Source organism: Anguilla anguilla, chromosome 9 (genome assembly GCF_013347855.1).
Source record: "Anguilla anguilla isolate fAngAng1 chromosome 9, fAngAng1.pri, whole genome shotgun sequence".
Taxonomy (NCBI): domain Eukaryota; kingdom Metazoa; phylum Chordata; class Actinopteri; order Anguilliformes; family Anguillidae; genus Anguilla; species Anguilla anguilla.
Window position 1 is genome coordinate 44,667,617 of NC_049209.1, and position 20,230 is coordinate 44,687,846.

General features: G+C 45.3%; 1 protein-coding gene across 1 annotated transcript; it reads left to right on the top strand.

Moving 5' to 3' along the window:
• The first annotated feature begins 226 nt into the window (after nt 1-226).
• castor2 (cytosolic arginine sensor for mTORC1 subunit 2) lies at nt 227-19,159 on the top strand. Its single transcript, XM_035432486.1, has 9 exons — nt 227-623; nt 6,028-6,098; nt 7,100-7,293; nt 10,924-11,056; nt 11,815-11,938; nt 12,275-12,385; nt 12,882-12,964; nt 13,745-13,839; nt 14,614-19,159. Exons 1-9 carry the CDS (start codon nt 511-513, stop codon nt 14,677-14,679), a joined length of 990 nt encoding a protein of 329 aa, XP_035288377.1. The 5' UTR covers nt 227-510; the 3' UTR covers nt 14,680-19,159.
• Nucleotides 19,160-20,230: the final 1,071 nt, after the last annotated feature.

Genomic DNA, 20,230 nt, shown 5'->3' on the forward strand with positions numbered 1-20,230 from the left:
ATGTGCTTTACGGTGCCTTTGATATATGATAACTGTTTTTAGAAAAACAATTCTTTCACAAGGTACATTTTATTCCTGTAAAGACAAGACATGTAAATGGCTTCCTGTTAAGTGAGATACAACTACAAATCCCGACATGCACTTTTCGCATGACCCGTCCTTCGCCGATCCTCCCCTTCGTTTGAGTGGCAAGTTGTTTGTTTCACTGTTACCAGCTGCTGGACTATTCCAATCCCTGTCGGAGAGAAAACACGGGGACCGTCAGTCCTTCTCTCTCGTTTCTCCCTCCCCGTTTACCTCATTGTGCTTTCTTTTATTTCATCCTGCTTCTGTCTCACTCTTCTCCTCAGTGGATAACTTTTCCTTTTCCCCCCTTTCCAACCTCCTACCTGGTCCGTTTACAGGTTTTTTTAAAGCTCTGTCGCTATAGCTATATTTATTTATTTATTATTTTTAAAAGAAAGGATAAAAAATATATTTAGATGATCCACAAATGAGAAGACGTAAAAGATGGAGTTGCATATTTTAGAACACAGCTTGAAAGTAGCGAGTATAGCTAAAGAAGGCATCCAGATTTGCACTCACGGATTAATCAAACTCGCCTTCTTGCCATCTAAAACAAGGTAAGTATGAACAATGCAAGTCCGCAGTAATTAAAGGAATCTGAGGGATTGTGTTGCATTTCGTATTCAAACGCCTGCATTATTGTTAGGTTGCTAATAATGAAGGATTGCAAAAATATAGGCTACCATTGGTGTACGGGATTTAGCAAGCTACAACTAGCGATCTAAGTTCTTTATTCAGTTTTCTATTAAAATGCACGTTGTGTAGCTATTGTATGCTAAATCAGTGATGCCAAAAGTAGGCTATAGTCTTTCAAAACCATTAATATTTTTCCGTAAAGTGTCGTTTGTCTGCTTTTGTATTTTGTTGCTTCGAGTGCAAAAAGGGGTGTGTGTGTACGCGGCTTAGACTAGCTTGCTTAGTGGTGTTGTTTTTTCCTCCGTGTGATGGTAAAATTAAAGGGGATGGGGGTTTCAGATTAAACTTGAACCGGTGTTACCCGTTACTGTAGATATCTTGGAATGACGCCGAATTCATGTCTGCGATGTTGCAAATCGTGATGAATGTCGCTATCTATCGCCTCGAGTCGTTCTGGCACTTGCTAGTGAAGTAAACAAGACTGTTTACGAGGCTGTTTGTTTAACATTTTGTGTTCTTATTCCTCTATATTAGCAGACTTTATTTATGTCAAACGACTTTCTCATTAAGTGACAGTTTGTAATAACGAGTCTCGGCCTCTGCTTTTCTTGTACAAAAACACTTCAATGTCTTTGCGTTTAAATTTAGCTCGCAGTAACTGAATGAGAACGTTGAACCATGTTTTGTGTGATAGACTGGCGCTGCTTGAAAAAGTAAAAGGTGAAGGGGAAAAAAAACAGAACAGAACTTACATTATGTAGGGCAGGCTATCATTTTGTGCGGAATTGATTATCTGAATTGTCTTAATCCTGTTATCGCCATATATTTTTGCTCACTTGGCTTAATTCTATCACATAGGCTATATTTCTGATTCAAATAATAGATACCAATCTCCTGATCGGATGGACACCTCGTTTAATAGATTGTCCTAATGCAATTATTAGAGCCTTACAGACCTTTGGTCTCCATGAGATAGCTTGTTTAAAAACTAAAAACTAGGTGTTTCTCGTTTTGTTTGGGGTTTTTGTTTGGAATTGGCCTTTTTGCAAAACCTTCTTTTGGTTGCCCCTGGAAGCTGTGCTCTTGTGACCCCTGGACATTTTTGGCGTTTACAAAGAGCCACTTTAATTAACTCAATTTTGTTTTTGAAAGCTGTTGGACAGGTGCTGAGCCTTGTGGTTTACAGCCTTGTTTACCAACTCAGAGTCCAGCAGAATAAACTTAAGGGATAGTTTTTTCCTTCTGACTGAAGTTTTCAGGGGAAGATAAGAAGCCCAGAAGGAGAGATCTGTATAAGTAGAGAGGTACCTTACTGGCGCTATGGATTATCAGGTTTATTGACTCAATATGCTGTGGACCTCATTAGTTCACCGTCATTACTAGGCATGAGATGTGCTGTATGGTTGTCTCGTATGCAGTCTATGTATGGAATTTACACAAACAGTCCGTGCTATGTGCTCAGAGATATAGTGCCTTTCCTCAGCTTGTTGGGCAGTGACCTCTCAGCTACTTTGCAGCGCATCACCTAAATTTTCCAATACATAATTCTTGGTTGGGTAAAGTAGTGAAAGGCTGTTAGTTTGTTAAAACCTGTATAGAATAACATAAGTACTTGAATTTCAACCAAGAGGGCCAGTTCTTTATAATAAGGCCAAGTTGTAGGATGTGTGGGTCCAGTTGTACATAGCGACCGGTCCTGCTCTCTGCGAGAAGCATGCTGTCTGGGGTTGGGACAGGAGTTTTGTACCTGCTGCGCGGTACAGACGCATAGCCAAGAAAATCCAAAAGCCTCGACCTTGGATAGGGTCCCATGACATGCGAGCACAGATAGCGTCTCTGGCTTTATCTTTTATCGTCGGCACAGGGCAGCCGAATCCTCGTCGAGCGCTTATTTCAGTAACGGTTTCTCTCATCCAAGGGGAAAGGCCAAGCCAAGAAAAGCTAGCTTTTTCTAAAGAGGGTTTCGCTCACAAATATGTCTTTGAGGATGTTGTTTCTGCAATTGAGCGTGGCTTGTGGTTTACAGGCATTTGTACTTTTCTCGAGCCTATTCCACTGTTTCCATTGTTGGCAGCTGTTGCTTGGAAGTGAATTAGTGTGTTTTCAGAACCCACTGACGCTTGGGGAGGTGAACAAACCTTGGATCGAACCTCATTTGTGATCTGGGCTCCTGTATGATGGTCAATCCCTTATGCTTGGGCTGTCTCCTTAATCTTTGAGGTGAAAATCATCTTGTGCAAACTACACAAACAGCCAGTAGTCTATGCAATTTATTCCCCCCCTCCCCCAAGATTATTATTTGGACTCCAGAAATTTGGTGTTTCATAACCCATGGGAGAGACTTGGAAGGTATGTGTATATGGGTTGTTTGTTTGAAAATTTGTTGGTGTTATAACATTAGCCTGAGACGAACCTACTTAGTGGCGGTCTGCGAAGTGTCTCGCGTCCATGTAGAATGTCAACGATAGGGGGGGAAACGAACGTGAGAAAGCCGCGCGCTAGGAGGCTGCTTTCAAAGCCGTTAGCGATCTAGAGCGTTGGTGACGGCCTCTCTCTCCTGGTTTTGCTGACTCACTGTTTGTGAGAGTTTATCTGAAAATGTAAGAGGAAGAGAGGAAAAAAAAAACCTCTAAACTGTGTAGGAGGCCTGCAAAAGCCTGTGTATGAGAAAAGAAGGGGTGCATTCAAGGCCTGCTTCAGAACAAGGCCCTGGAATGGAGCACGAAAGGTTGCTTGCTTGCTTGCTGTAGTGGCACTTTCCCCCTGATATCTAACTTCGCTGCAGCTGTGCGGCCCTGTTGAGAAGGGCAACAGGAAGGCTTAGCACTGTTTTTTTTCACACCTTTCGGTATAGTGCATAGTGCGGGCATTCAAAGATGCGAGATGTTGACAGTTGAACGATCGCGAGGGTCCAGATCCGATTATCATTGCGGTGCCTTTCGCCATCTCGTTTCTTTTCCAAGCTGTGCATCTAGGCTACATCGAATGCCAGAAACCAGGAGTTTAAAAAAGGGGGGTTTGTTCTCTGTAGGTTTCAAGTCTCGATGAAGGGAAGATCAATATTAACACAAAGAAGATTTGTACAGATGCAGCTATGATTAGTTTTTGCCACTGTTGTGTTGAAAAAGCAGCAGGTCAGCCCATTTTGACAAAGATGCTCTGGCAGTAATGAAATCACTACAAACATATTGAGAATTTAGTGAAATGGATAATTGGAGTGGTTTCCCACAATCCTACATACATCAAATCAAATCAAAATGTATTTATATAGCCCATTTCTCAAACAGTTGGCCCAGTACACTTCACAGTCTTCACGTAGTCTTCACAATTGCCAGCTTGAGCTTGGATGGTTTATGATCTGTATCAGCGAGTTTATTTATGCTTGTCAACGCAATACCGTCACAACTGGGCCGCGGGGATAATATTTGCATTGTACAGGTGATCGTGGATTATTCCACTGAATTACTGTAGGCCATATGTTGGCTAGTGTACCATCCCAGGCTCACACATCTGTGCTGTAAGATGGGCAAAAGCGTCACAGCTCAGTGATGAACCTCACCTCTTTATGGGACATGTAATCATATCTTATACCAATAATTTATTTTCTGACCGGTCACTCATCGACTCATTGAAGGTGGGGGGGGGGGGGGGCAAAGGTGAACGCAGGGTTTTTTGCACCAGAAGATACTTCCACAGACAACCCTGTGGGAATCTGAGCGATATCTTAGCTGGCACATCCCCCTCAGGTGGCCCATCCCCGTTACGCCAAGTTCTTTCCTGAAGCGGGGCCCGCGAGAGCGCTCTTGAAACCGAACTGTTCTGTGACCGTGCGCTGGCAGTGCTTGGGGTGGGCTCGACGGTTCTGACCTTCCGAGGCGTACTCGGGCGTCCTGCCGAAAGCGGTGTTTGAGTCGGGCTCACCCGAGCCAGTGATTTAAAGCCACAGTAAAAAAAAACAAAAAAAAAACAATTTAGCCGCAACAACGCGCTGTCAAAATCAGCGCGTGTTTTTAGTACGCGCGACGCAAAGATTCTCCGATGGATGGAAATAGGAGGGGAAAGGTCTATGTGATGGTGAGTGAGACAGTGGAACTAATGAATCCCATTAAGAAATATTCTGTTGTTTGGCAGCGTTGGTCGTGAGGACAATCTCAGCGACACAGAATCGATGAATGCATACATTGCCAGGTCCCTGGCTAGGGTTCGTATGACGATTAGTAAATGACACGTTGAACTGTGGGGTGCACAAGATGAGGGTTTTAGCCCTTCGGATATGAGCGAGTTACAAGGTACCCCAGAAATGAAAGGGATATGGGGTTGTACGAGCACAGCCGTAAATCAGGAGTCCCCTTTCCCAGAACCCCCCCGGAGGTTCAGGTTTATGGGTGGCATAAAAGTCAGCAGCTGCTGCTCCATCTCTCAAACTTGGAGCGTTCATTTGGGTCATATTTTCATGCGGACAGAAAGCGGGGCGTGAAATGGTAAAATAAAAAACGCATTTCTGCGGTTGTGCTGCTGCCCCCCGCGCTGGAGTTTGTGCGGTTGGCCTGTGGGTCGCGTCCCAGAATTCACCTGGGCACTGCGCAGGAGAACGGCGGACACTTTTCCCTCCTGCGGCCCTGCAGCAAACCTTTCGGGGTATCGTCCGTTGTTTTGGTCCGTTGTTTTGGTCCGTTGTTTTGCGGTGTGTTGAGTGGCCTCGGTTTTACGAAGGTTCAGCGTTATTAACGTCGAGCTGAGAAGACTGTAGAGTGGTTGCATGTCCTTTTAATCATTGCTTTGATTGCCGGCGTTCTGAAAACGAGGTGAAGCGTAATGTGGCTCAGTGTGGTGTGGTGGTTAGGGTGCTTGACTTGCATTTAGAATATTTAAAGATTTAAGTCGCTGGTGTGCAGTACGGTTGCACATATAAGCTGAGCACTTGCGCTGAATGGCTCTAGTGAACGTTCAGCTGTGTAAGTGGGTTAAATGTGAGCGCGGGATGTCACCCGGGATAAAGTAAATAAGTAATGTAATGGATACCTTGTGCTCAGTCATGGTCCAGCCCTCTGAGTGGTGGAAGGCAGTGCAGGAGACTAAGGCAGTAAGGATGAAACTGGGGAGTGGTGGATGACCTGGTTGGAGAGTGTGGAAAATGGCTGAGTGTGGTGTTTGATTATGTTCAGCTCACCGTCGAGATTGACAGAATGGTCAGCCCATTTTATTTCTGCTCGCCCCTTAGCTTCCAGCTGTGGCTCAGAAACACCAACTCCCATGATGCTCGAGCTTACTCATGTACACACAGACCCGTTTGCTGAGTCTCCCTGGTCTCTTCCTCTTCCTCAGGTGTAAATTCTTCAGTTTGACGGAGACCCCAGAGGACTACACCATCATTGTCGATGAAGAAGGCTTCAAAGGTGGGTTTAGGGTCGTGTGCCTACCCTTTATTCCGGAATGTTCCGGAATGCCTAACCCTCTTCAGAGTTTCGCACTGCACAGCACAACGGGTGGCTGATATTCCTCTGCAGGTTATGTACTCAAGGCCCTGGTGACAATGATTGACCGCAGACCAGCCCACCTGGTCTTTGCCTTCCCATCATGGGTTAACAGAGGCCAGCCTGTCAGCGGTTAGGTTTTGTGGTTGGGTGAATGAATCCGTGTCATTACAGGCTGGTTGCTGGGGTGACGCTCATTGGTCACCATAGATACTAGGAGCCCTGTGTTGCGAAACAGGTGCAGGTATTCTGGACAGACAGGAAGTTTAATTTTGATTGGTTCTGTTTCTTTGCCGCATTGAAAGCGCATACTGCTGGAGGGTGAATAAACTATAGCTTCTTTGTTCAGATATTTATGGTATGCTGTTATGTTGTGGTTATGGCCTAATTTGCCTGGGAATAAATTAAGCCATATACATTTCAATGAACATGGGTGCAGTGTTTGCAAATGCACTCCTAACAAATCTGCATGAGATTGCTGTAAAAAATGTTAACTTTCAACCAAATTTGAACTTCCTACAAAACATGAAGCCTGAATGATGATGTGGCTGTAGAACATGAGGTTTGAGCTCAAGTATGATTGAAAGATGTCAGTAAACTGACATTTGTTTCTTTCCCCCTTTTTGGTGTCACCGGTATAAATAATTAAAAAATTGTGGTTAGAAGTCATGCCTGTTCGCGGTTTTCTGCAGTTTCTACAGATGCCTTTTCCCTGTAGACCCTCAGCCTTATTGGCTGTGCAGCAGAATGTCAAGTGGGCATCACAGATATGAGGGGCAATGCTAAACGTTTTTATTCAGTGACAAAATAAATGTTTTCGTTCTTCGCTGAATCAGTGATGGCTTGGAAAGAGTCAAATCCTTTGCCGTGATCCTGCTCCACCCCCCCTAAACCCCCCCCCCCCCCCCCCCCTTGTGTTTCAGAGCTGCCCGAGTCGGAGCATCTCAGCGTGGCTGAGGCCACGTGGCTGGCGCTCAACGTGGTCTCGGGGGGCGGGAGTTCCTCCAGCTCCCAGCCAATCGGCGTCACCAAAATCGCCAAGTCGGTGATCGCTCCTCTGGCGGACCACAACATCTCCGTCTTCATGCTGTCCACCTACCAGACTGACTTCATACTGGTGAGACCTGTTCTTCTCCTGTTCTTCTCCTTGGGGGGTGGGGGGGAGGGCGGGGTCACGTGTTTTTTCCGGGGCCAAAGTTGTCTGGCAGCCATTTCCAAGTAACAAAGTGAGTTCTGTTTGCATATATTTGATATGTTTGTCTTCCTGTCATGTAAAATTCACTGACATGCAGGTACATGTTTTATGTGCAGCCATGTTGGACATTGTGTACATTTGTGTGTGACATCATGACATGCCAAATGCTGTCGGATGTTCTGGTCTAAGGCGTGGCTGAAATGATCTACAAATGTAATGTTATGCAATGTAATCTAATGCAGGGCCGCCCAATCGTGTTCCTGGAGATCTACTGTGTCCTGTAGGTTTTCATTTCAATCCTAATTTGGCAAGCCTGACTCTACTAATTAGCAGCTCAATGAGGTCTCTATCTGTTGAATGAGGTGCGCTTTGTTAGGGTTGAAATAAAAACCTACAGCACTTTAGATCTCCAGGAACAGGATCGGACACCCCCTGATCTAATGGGACAATATAACACATCAGCTGAGTACAATTTAAACCTTCCCGACTCAAATTGAATCCCCTTGCTTTGTGGTGATTATATATGCCTTAATTAACATCTTTTTCTCCTCTGTTTAGACAAATGGTACAACCCTGGCTGTAGATCTATAGCTGTGATCAATCTTTACTCATTGACACCAGTGCATGGTTTATCATTCTGGGAGAGTGGAGGTCAATGGGCAAACAATGGTTTACTTTCACTCGGCTATAGTTTAACACAAAATTGTGGCTTACAGATCAGTGTCCTGCGATGCTGGGAGAAGATCATATCGATTGTGAATCTGAATTTGCACAGTATTTCAAGAATGTTGGTGGATCAGTGGGATGGTGCAGTACTGAAAATATAATGGACATTTATGAGAGCTTGTGGATGACTAATTGTTTTTCATCTGCTGCTCTTTAGTAGTAATTGGCAGTCTTGTGCTATAGGCGTACTCCACTGCAGAGCTCAGTGTTACCACTTTAAAAAAAAAAAGAAAAAAAAAAGAAAATTAAAACCCCATTATGCTAATAATTCCATTTCATCTGTCAGAATCTGATAAACAGTTCCTCGCTGCAGCAAGTTCAGATATTTATTCACAGCATGCTGTTTCTATATCTTGTTCCTGCCTGTGTTTTAGTTTCAGATAGCTACATTATTTATGAGCAATCAACTAAGCTAGCTTTTGTTAAGGTAGCATAACATGTTTAGTTTTTGCAGATGTTACTGTTACCCTTTCTTATTTTTTTATTTTCTGAAAAGCACAAGTGTATGCACTTTCCACATAACCCACTTATTTTCCAAACCCAGTGCAGTTCACCCAGCCTAGCTGCGACCAGATATATTTCCATATTTCGAAATTTATCTGTGCCGTGTTTTATTTATTTATTTTTTTGTGCAACGTTACCGTGTGGATGATAATGACTTTTACTACTAGCAGTGGCTTAATCGAACCAATATTTTCCCCATCCTGAGGTTTGGGCCACTGGGCTGGATCTACTGCCCGGCTGCAGGAGGAAACAAGGCCTGCTAGGGAAAAAAAAAAGAGAAAAAAATCGGAGCTTGTTTATGAAAAAAAAAAAAAGAAGAAAAATGTGAAGCCGATGGTAATCTGGCTGTGTTACGTAAGGAGGATCAGCTTTGGATCAGCTCGGAATTCTCTGCAACATTCCGGGGCCGCGACCGTATTCCGTGCCAGCTGTTCCCGGCCAGGGAAGCTACGGCAGCCGTTAGAGGAACGGGGGTGGGGGGGTGGGGGGGTGGGTGGGTGGTGGGGGGGGGAAATAACCTGCCGCACGGTGAGCCGGCTGCACGCGAGGGTCTGGCCTGGGTCAGCGGAGAGAGAGGCAGATGCTTTTCAGTGCGATTACCGTTCGCGTTATGTAAAAGTGTCGGGCCTGTCCTGAATGCTGAACGCTGCCTTGAATAACACTCGCGTCTAACTCAACGGGCTCAGCGGATCGTGCGGGTCGCGACTCGCTGAGGTCCGTGCCTTTTGTTCCCGATGTTATTGCAACTCGAGCGAGATTCCCTTTGAGGAGACGGAAGATTATTTTTGTTTCTCTGAAAAGTTCCGACCAAAACATCCCGCAGAGGGTATTAATTCAACACCAGAGCCAGCTTAAGTCCCTGAGCCTGGAAAGGAAGGATCCTAAACTGATTTAATTCATCGCATTTGACATATTCTTTTGGCTGGGTTTTACAGCGTGTCAGACAACTGAATTGCCTCTGGATCTGATCTTTTTTCGTTACATTTTGATTTAAGATTTTAATTGATTAGTAAGTTTCTTTTCTCAATATTTAGTATTTAAAATGTATATAATTATGCGTTCATTTTTAAAGTATAGGTTCCCCACTAAAATACTTTGACTTACCTTTTGTTGAACAGGCCGGAAAGCTTTGGGCCGTTGCCATATGCAAAGGTCTGATCCTTGTAGTATTTCAGAGAGTACTTTTCCGAAGCCGTTTGGAGGCAGTGTCTGTGTCATCTCATATTTCCGAAGTTGCCGTTTGCAATGCAAATAAATGCATTTTTAACTTGCAATTAAAGGTCCCATTTCCATTTACTGCCTCTAGCACACCCGATGGCAAGAATCAAGCTCTGAAAATTGTTTTATGTACCAAAGGGTTTTTTTTTCCCCTGGCTTTTGCTTTCCAAAAATTGTAAAATATGCTGACATCTCACATCTTGTTTATAAGTGAGCGCTTTCCAGCTCGTGCCAGATATGCAAAGGCTTTCCTTTCCTGACAGTAAAATATGGCACATTGCACTGCTAGAAAAATCAGGCATGAAGTTTAAAACTACCTTGATTGTGAAATTCACAGAGGGCACCAGTTGCGAGCGTGGACTGTGTTTTATGCCATAGACGGGACCTTCGGGCGGTTTCACTGCGGTGGGACACCTGTTGTGATCCAGGAGAGAGGGAAGAAGGAACATTCCGGAACAAAATTTTCTTAATTCGTACATGCAAAAGTGTTCGTTTGCATCTCGCTGCCCCCAAAACCTCGATCGCGTTTCACTGTCGTCGTCGGCCGCGCTCCTCTTCTGATCCGCACATCTGTAACCAAAATCCACTATTGGCTGGATCCGAAGGATTCTCTGCTCGTAATCTTCTTTCTGTTGAAGCTCGGGCGATTTGAAATGCTATCAAAAGCATGGTAGCGGGTTGCACCTCCGAATGCAAGCAGGGTATGTGGAATTTAAATGTAGATACTTTGTAGGCGTCGGTCTCAGGCTTCATTTGAATAGCAAAGTTGTTCGGCTGGACACGAAGGCGAATTAAATTGCAGAAATTTTACATTATGCGTTCCCCGAGCGAGATGCAAAATATAATTCATCAGCGTTGTAGAGGTGCTGATGTATCACACTGTAAAAAACATAAAAGGGGGTTAAACCTTTTTTAGCTGATGCACCCGCTCCACACACACACGCCCCTCCCCCCATCCGGCCATGCTGGAAAGGCGCGTTTGTCGATGCAGTCACCAGTACTGCCTGGTGATTATTGCCGTTGCTAGGTCCCCAAACACAGAAAGTGCTGCAGAGAACTTGCCCTGACTTCCGGTGTCCTCACAGTGCTGGCGTGTGTCCACAGGTTCGAGAGAGGGACCTGCCCATGGTCATGCACACACTCTCCTCCGAGTTCACCCTCCTGCGGGTGGTCAACGGAGAAACGGTCGCGGCCAACAGCCTGGGAGTCACCAACGGTTTCGTCAAGCCAAAAATGGGTAGGTTCCGACCTCCACGGCACAAAATGGCTGCCGACCGCCCCAAATGTCCTTTTTTTAAGAGTGTTGGCTGCTGGTCAGCGGATTTGTTCGCTCTTAGGATACCGTTGTCAGTTTACAATACCCGTTTAGTATCGAGTATTTCTCCATTTCAAGGTGCTGCGGTACAGGAATTGTAATTCGTTGGGAAGAAAACTTGTGCTGATAGAAAGGTGCACCAGGGCTGTGGGCTGGAGATGTGTGCTGCTCTGCATTAATATAGCACGCCCTGTCAAGGCTCATCCGTAGAACTAAGGCCCTGAAACTTCAGATTGATATGCGGCCAATCGGAGAGCGGTGCCTGTCACCTATCCATCATTCCGACCTCCAGGTGAACTGTCACTAGCCCTGATGTTTTTGAAAAGTAAACCGCAGGCCGCATATTTCATAAGACTGCATTTTACATTGCACATTTCAGAGGGGAGTACTATTTATTGATTTGGCATCACCGCCTCCTGCTTATCGCCTCCATTTTGTGCTGATGATTACACTTGCGTCAGGAAGGTCACCCATTTTGAGACGTTGGGCACCAATGGCAATTTTTTCTTTGATGACGGTAATAGTAAACAGATCAATTATACAGCATCTCTGTGATTCCTCTTCCGTCTTCTTAGCTGAAAAATGTATTTACGCTCCAGTGCACCTCTCGCCTTGTCAACCGGCCAGTCCCGGGCCACTTCACCGGTCAGGTGGTAACGCGAAATCCTCTGTGCTTCCAGTCCAGCGCCCCATCATTCACCCGCTCTCCAGTCCCAGCAACATGTTCTGCGTGACCAGCCTGGACCCCGACACCCTGCCCTCCGTGGCCACCCTCCTCATGGACGTCATGTTCTATTCCAGCGGGTGAGCCGGACCCCGTCAGGCACCTCCTCTCAGTTCGGAGAGTCCTTCGTCTCTGCACAGAAATAAAAAAACAGGAGACGTGGAACTGTCGCTTGTAGCTTCAGAACTGGGACTTTGGAGTTTTAACGCAGGGTGATTCGGCTGGAAGGAAGGGGGAGGAGGAAATGATTGGGGGGGCAGGGGTTATTGAGTTGTGGGTGGTCCACAATTGTTTGGTTGACCCTCACAAGTCCTGCCGTAAAGACCCTGACTGATCATGGGTAAGCTGAGGGTACTTGGTGCTGAAACTGGTTCTGGGCTGCGGCTAGGCTGTGACATCAGTGTTTGCTGTTACAGGGTGAAGGAGCCAGGGGGCGCCAGCGAGGACTCTGAACTCATCCGTTTCTTCTCCTTCTCCCTGATTGAGGGCTACATCTCTCTGGTCATGGATGAGCAGACCACCCGAAGGTGGGTCGGTCTTATTTCTTCGGTGGGGGGGTGGGGGGGGCGGGCGGGGGGGACGTTGGAGGGGGAGTTCTCTGGCTCCAGGGGATTTGCTGGAGATTCTCACTCTGAAATGGGTATTCATGGCCTCTCAGTGAATGAGTGGATGACTCCTACAATTTATGCCTGATAGATGCGGTCTTTTATATGGGTCAGCAGTATCTCATGCTAAGTGGTTGTTTGATTAATAGTCTTAACAGTCTTCTACACAGGCAGCTAGGACTGTAAATGTCCCAAGATACAAGTGGTGTCAGTGCACTTAGTAAAATCATGCTACACAGTTCAGAGTGGGCTGTGCCTGAAAGCATGGAGCAATACCATAGAAACCAGGCATCACTTAACAATCCCCTATGGAAGACAGATGGTCTTTAGAAAGTAGCTGCATGCAGGTGGAGTAACATAATTGACGGTGGCATTAGCTTAAGTTTGTATGGCGCCTTTGCTGTTTGTGCCACCCCAGGTTCCCCAACAACGTGCTGTTCACCAGCGCTTCGGGGGAGCTGTGGAAGATGGTTCGCATCGGGGGGCAGCCGCTGGGATTCGGTGAGAGAGAGCGAGCGTGCGCAGTGTTCTTTCTCAGTGTTCTTTTGACCCAGCAGTTGCGCACACACGCACCGATACACTCACACGCACACACATATGCATGCATAACATAACATAATGACAAGAACTGGCCATTGAGCCCAGCAATGCTTGCCATTTTCCTACCGCTAAAGTGTACCTAGTTCTCACCGTTTACCCACAAACTGCGTAGTATCTAGCACTGTGTCAAGCCTGGTCTTGAAAATCCCCAGAGTTTCTGTCTCTACGACATGACCTGGAAAGCTTTTCCACACAGTGACTACTCTCTGTGTGAAAAAATACTTGTTAACATCTTACAAATACTTGTTAACATCAATTTACCTTTTGCTAATTTCCATTAATGTCCGCACGGGCACACACCCGCACACACACACACACACACACACACACACACAGGGTTCTGCGTGGTGTTTTCACGGAAACAAAGGCCACCCTGTCCAGTCCGCACATGGAGAAGCAGGGCTATTACCTGCAACCTGAGATTAGGAGGCTGAACCAGCTGTGACGTTTATCTGCAACGATGACAGACCTGACTGTTTAAAATTTAAACATTTTACTTTCAGAAGTCTGTTCAGAAGTCAGCTTTACTTTTTATTGTTCACATGAACGTAAAAATTCTTCTCCCTCAGCAAGTGGCATTACAGGTACTGTAAATGTGAAGAAATTGATTGATTTTTCTACTTCCCTTCTCTTCCCTTCTCTCTCTCCCCCCCCCCCTCTCTCTCCCTCCCTCCCTCTCAGATGAGTGTGGTATTGTGGCTCAGATATCGGAACCTCTCGCCACTGCTGACATTCCAGCGTATTACATCAGTACCTTCAAGTTTGACCACGCCCTGGTGAGTGATGTCACAGTGCCTTGCTGATGATGCACAGGGCCATTGTACCATTGCAAGAACTCCACCAACTGCCCAGGAGTGTCAGTGCAGATGATATAAACGAGGGGTCCGGATGAGCATCGATCGTGGAGTACAATACTTGTGGCGCGGATGGGACGTTCACGAAGCTGTCCCTTGTGATTTATCCCAGCCAATCTGACCAGTTTTCGCTTCCCGGTTGTCAAAAGCGGCCATTTTCTCCCCGTGAAACATCGGCTGACAGTTCTCCCATTAGCGCTAATCTCAGAGAGCCGCTGCTTTTGATGTCAGTGTGAGTGATTTATGACTCTTTATGAGCCTCATTCATTAAGATCCCCCCTCGGAGGGTTCGCACATTAGTCAAATTGGAAAACCGTACCTCAGAATTCATGTCTAGAGCGCTATTAATCAGACATTTTTTTTTCCGTCCCTCAGACTTGAAAATGTTAAGATGTTAAAATGTTGAATTCGTTGTTTGCGTTTCAGTAACTTTTGCATGTCCGTATTTGGTTGAAGATGCGTCTTACTGTGTAGGGGCTCTGTGCTGTTTTAGGGGTTGTTGGGGGTGTTGTGGTTTTATCAATCAAAACTCTGCTTTCCCCTGTAATTTCAGCTTCTCAACCAGTTAATCTTCTCTCATTGCACAGCTTTCCAGTCCAGTTCATGAGAATTATGGCCGTCATCTCCCCTCCCCTACACCCCCCCCCTTCCCCCTTTCTCTTCTGCTGATAAGTGCCCTCTGCTTGTCTCTCATAGGTCCCAGAAGAAAATATCCAGAGTGTGATTGGAGCCTTGAGGACCAATGAGAGCACAGGACAGTGAAGGGCAAGAATGTGGGATGGGAGTCTCACGTCCTTGCTGACACGTTGATTTATCTACCGATAATGTCAAACTCTTAAAGTGCCAAGAGCTTACCCGTGGACTGCTGTGGGGGGGTGGATTTGGGAGCAAGCTAATAAAGGTTGAAGGAGGGGGGGTGGGGGGTGGGGGGGTGAATGGGTTGAGTAGGGGGACACGGGGGTGGGTGGGGCCATTTCTGCTCCATAAAGAGCAAATTAAAACCCAGATCCTCCAAGTCCTGTTTTCAGAGACTGTGCCAACAACATCCTCTCCACTCCAAACTTTCTACCATCTGCTCCCAACCCCAAACAAACCTGCCTCTACAGGGATCCAAAGCTAGAGTGACTGCAGTGTGTTTACCCTCCCCCTTCCCCTTCCCCTAATGCTCTCTCTAGGTCTGTCTTTATCTATCTATTGCTCGTTCTCTCTCTGTCCCTCTTTTTGCTCACATCACACTTTTTCACCATGGCAACGAGGTCTCATGAGGTCTGGCCCTTTATTTTGATCCCAACTCCCTGAGTCACCGTAAGCCCTCATCCACCTCCTCATCCCCCCCCCCCCCTCCCCAAAACGTGGTGCATTAGAAGCCCTCGACCGCCTGCGTCCACAGATGTGTCGCTTTGATTTTTCCAGACCGGGGTTTTCTCTCCTCGTCAAGTTGTAATTCTCCGCTACTCTTTTCTGAACAACCAAAATGTGTTACTGGCCCCGCCCCGTATTCCAGGGAAGAGAGTGCGCACAGCGAATCAATCCTGGGACGATCATAAAGGTTCCCCTTGTTTTTTTTTTTTTTTGTTTTGTTCTTTTCTTGGTGCCAAGACACTTTAGGCCTAAACCATTGCCTTTGCTTACGGCTCCGTGCTTCTAGGCTCGAATGGAGGGGACGGAGCTGAGTTTCTCTGTTTGTGGTTTCAGACCACGTGGTGCAATGGCGTGGTGTGGTTTGACTTTCACACATTATTGAATAAGCTGTCTTTCATCGTAGGTTTATACTGTGTAGTTTGATAGATTAGTTTCACGATGATTAACTGCCAATGTGCGAAACTGGCACCTCTGAAGAAGTATTCTTTTTTCGACGATAATATCCACTCTGTTTCAGTAATATCAAATCTATAGTCATTTCAAGCTAGGAATGAAATAGAGCTGATTGAAATATTCAGTATGTAGAAATGTAGCACATTTGTTTTATTTCTAATTAATGACAAGGTTTAAAAAAAGGTGTAAAGAAAAGGTTGTTATTTTCGTTAGTCAAGACAAGGAACCAGTTTGCATTCAGTTGTTTTATTTGACCGGCTGGGGTTGAATTTACTGGGGAATGAGTTGTTTAAAAAAATTGGTAGACCTTTTCAGTGAGGAAAATGACTTAAAAGCGAGACTTACAGTTCTTACCCAGTGTTTCTTTTGGTTGATTTAATAACGTCTCGCACCAGTGGACTGCATACTCCCTGGGAAAAGCCAGACCGTACCGCTTCAGTGGGTACATTTACATGCACACTCCTATTCCAATATTCTGAATAAGACAATATCCCGTATATGATACGGGTCAAGTAAACGGAACATTCTGATTAAATACCCTGATTAAGGCCTTACTCCGAATACGGCATAGTCCGATTGAGACATGGAATATTCCGGTGTTATTCCGGTATACAGCTTATTCGGAATATCCACCTCAGTCGGGATTTTCATGACAGCTTGCAGCACATACGCGCCGAAGCTGTTGTTTACGGTCGGCACCCCTATTACTAGGCTACCCGTTGCATTTTAATACGAGCCAGATAGCTGGCGGTTTGCAAGCCGCAAGGATAGGAGGCCCTGGGGGGCAAAAAGACGACGTTTTAGGACGGAGAGAGAAATTATCCCACCTTTTTAAAAGTTCGTAGTATAATGGGTAAGGAATTGGCCTTGTAACCTGAAGGTGACGGGTTCGAGTTCCCGGGTGGGACCCTGCCGTTATGACTCTAGAGCAAGGTGCTTAACCTGCACTGCTTCAGTATTTATCCAGCTGTATGAATGGATGCAGTGCAAATGCCATGATGCTAGTCACTCTGTTTTGCGAGCATCTGCTAAATGCCTGTAATGCCGTGTAAAACTTTGAAGGGCTAATAAGGAGCGTGAGGGACGTAACGTCACGCGGCCATTTAACGTTTAATTGGACTCTGCACGGCTGCGTGTAAATGACAATAGTTAAACAAGATTAATTTATTAATAGCCATGTAAACGGCTTATTCGGAATATTGTCTTATTCAGAATAACGGTAATAACTGGAATATTGTGTGCATATGAACCTAGTCGCCGGTGCCATTACACAAATTCGGACTGCAGTTCACGCGTCTTCGATTGTTCCTCGAGAGAATTTGAGCGGTTTCCTTTAGTCCTCCTTCTCCTCGTTTCAGTCGGAGGAAGCTTTGTGTGTCAAACGAAGAGAAGCGACACCACACCGCACCCTAATTCTTAGCGGCCCTTCCGCCCCCCCCCCCCCCCCCGAGTAATATGAAATTGTGAAAGCTAGCTATCTTAAAATGGAAGGAGGAGTGTGTGGCCAGCGTACAGTGTTTTGTTCGTGCAGTCGTGAATGTGAGGTGCAGTTGAAGGTTCCATTTTGAAAATTGGGCCTGTCCTGCAAGACTGGCATCAGTCCTAGGCCTTGAACCCCCCCCCCCCCCCCCCCCCAGCCCCCGGTTCGCACTTTATGAAATGTCTAGCCTCTAGACCGCCTATTAAGAAAGCTGGCTGTGATCTGTGTCCTGGAAGGAAGGATGCTGTTAAAGATGCGGAATCTTTAGTTGGTCTTTAATAATGGGTGCCGTTATTGTTTTTTTTTCTGCACCGACCGAAGGCTTTCATCTTCTTGTTGTTCTTTTGGCTGCAGAAAGCTTGTATTTATCAGTGTTAACTAAAAAAAAAAAAAAAGTGTGACTTTTATGATGCAGAGGATTAAAAAAGAAAAACATTTTTCGGAGGTTGTGATGTTTTTGGTTGGGGGGACACCCTTTCACCCCTACCCTGCCCCCTGCTCCATCTCCACCACCCACTCTTCTCTTACCTGGGGTCCCCTCCGATCTCGTGTGGTTGTCCTGATCACACTTGTTTGCTCATTCAGCGAAGAGGTTCTCTGTGTTCTAAGTGAGCAGTGAAGGTCGTTCACAACGATGCCCATAACGATCTGTTCTTGTTGAAGGCTTTTTTTTTTTTTTTTTTGGTCAAACTAACTGCATCTTGGCTTCTCTTACCTCAGGACCTGTGAAATTAAACCGATTTAGGCCATGTTACAGAAACCAGCCTTCGCTGTGTCGTTTTGTTTCCCTCCCTGACTTTTGCTCTAACAAGCCTGCCCCACTCATGTTCCTCATGTTGTCTTGTTCCATCGATTTGGCGGGTATGTGGTTTTAATTTATAAAACCGCTCCACAGACGCGAGTGTGGTCTAGCAATGGGCTTTTTTTGTGTGAAAAACGTATGTTTTATGTGGCTAGAAATCGCAATTCAGAATATAATATTTTTGCTTTGAATACCCTTTTCGCTGATAAAACCAGCTCATTTCAGATTGTTGCTCTAGTACCAAACAAAAAGAGTGCCCTACCGGTGTCTTCCCTGTGAATTTTAAAACCCTTTTGAGAAGAGATCAGAACCGTATCACCACCGCTGAGAGCACACTGCAGGCCCGAGTGAGCATCGGACCACTCCTGCAACATTAGCTTTTTCTTCTATACTTGTTTGCTATTTGAGTGCCCAGATAGTTTAAACAGGTCTTTAAGTATATAAAGATTGCCCCATAAACCTCCAAAATGTATCCAGAGCTTAAACCAGCTCACTTTGCTCCAGTGAATTAATTTGTCGCCAGGAGGAAAATTGATTTTTACACTTTTCTGACCATATTTTGACATACTCGGCAGAAAAAATAAGAGTAGCAGTTGATGTAGAACATGAAATAATTTTTCATGTCAAATGGTTAGATGTGACAGAACTCTAATAGAAAATATCTGGAATAGAACAAGAAAATCAAGCACGAAAGGGAGCCACAGAAAATCTGACTTTTTCCAGGGATAGTTTTCTTTCTGTTGTTTTTAAAAAATATTAGTTTCATATTAATGTATGCTTTCAATTGGCCCAAACAGTTTTGTTTTATATATTTACAGATGTTTCTGAGGACCAGCCAGCTTTACAATGGCTGGTATTGGGACATGCAGGGGTTTGTGGTCTAAAGCAAGAAAATATACTGCAAGCAACTCCAAAGCAGCTTGTAGAGCAATTTTTTGGCAGAGATTATTCACGTGTATATTACCTGATTATTCTTTGAAAACGTATACGTTTAGTTTATTTTGGGTTGGAACCATTTCCTTTGGCGTAAGCAACCTGAGACTGCTGCTGGAAATCGTGGTGCTGCGTCCAGTATCAACACATGTATCCTTGGGAATGAGGATGTCTCACTGCTTGAGAACCAAGAAAGAAGTCCTGGCATTATAATTGTGAATACATAAATATGACTAAATGCTATTAAACCATTGTTTTCATAAGCACATACTGGAAACATGACACTGTAAAAGCTACTTTGGAGCGTTTTCTTGCTGTCGACTACAAACCCCCCAAAAACCACGACACTAGCCACTGTAAAACCGGTTTCTTTGTCAGGAACTTCTGTTGTATATAATATATATATATATATATATATATATATGTATATATATGTAAAATATCCCTATGGCATATAAGAGCTGTTTGAGCCAATCAGAAAATACAAGCTAAAATTGAAATAATAATTAAAAAAAACAAAAAAACAAAAACAAACCCAGAATGTGATCTATCCCTTTAAAAACCAGGCTTAAAAATAGAAACCAGAATTTTGTGGTGCTGCCAGTGAAAGCCGAAGCGGAGGCTCCCAATCTGGAAAAACCAGACCTGGAACGACCAAATGGTGCGACTCGCTGACTCTGAGGAACATTGCCAGGGAGACGTGTGGTTCTTCAGTCCCATTGCAATGTCCTAACGGTCTACACCTCATATGTTTACATCTCAGAATAGTTTTTTTTATTTTAATTCCCCACCTTTAGCAGCCTTCCTGTGGTACCATTGAGGACTGCTGAAAGGGAGATGTTAGGAACCTTGTTACAGTGTTGAAAACACAAAGTGTGAACATGATGTAACCCCCGGCAGGTCCTTCCTTAATGGAGGGCCGGGGCTGGGGAGGGGTTGTACTACTTGGCCGGCGGGTAGTACAGGACATTGTTAAAGTGTGGTTGCTAAGGAATGGCCGAGGTGCAATCTGGAAGCGGCGTGAAGCGGACGGGCGTGTGACGTTCCGGGAGCAGAGGTGGGCGGACGAGACGGTGTTGTCGAAACGCTGCTCGATCGGAGATTTCATTACTGCTCCCGGGGCTGGTCATTACGCTCAGCTTAATGCACCCGATTGTCATCTGTACAAGATGCTGGAAGCCAAGGCAAACCCTTGGGTTATCCTCCCGAGTCAAGGGCATAAGGATGTTATTTGCTAGAAATCATCCAGACAACAGTAATTTTAAGATGAAGTGTTAAAAGCA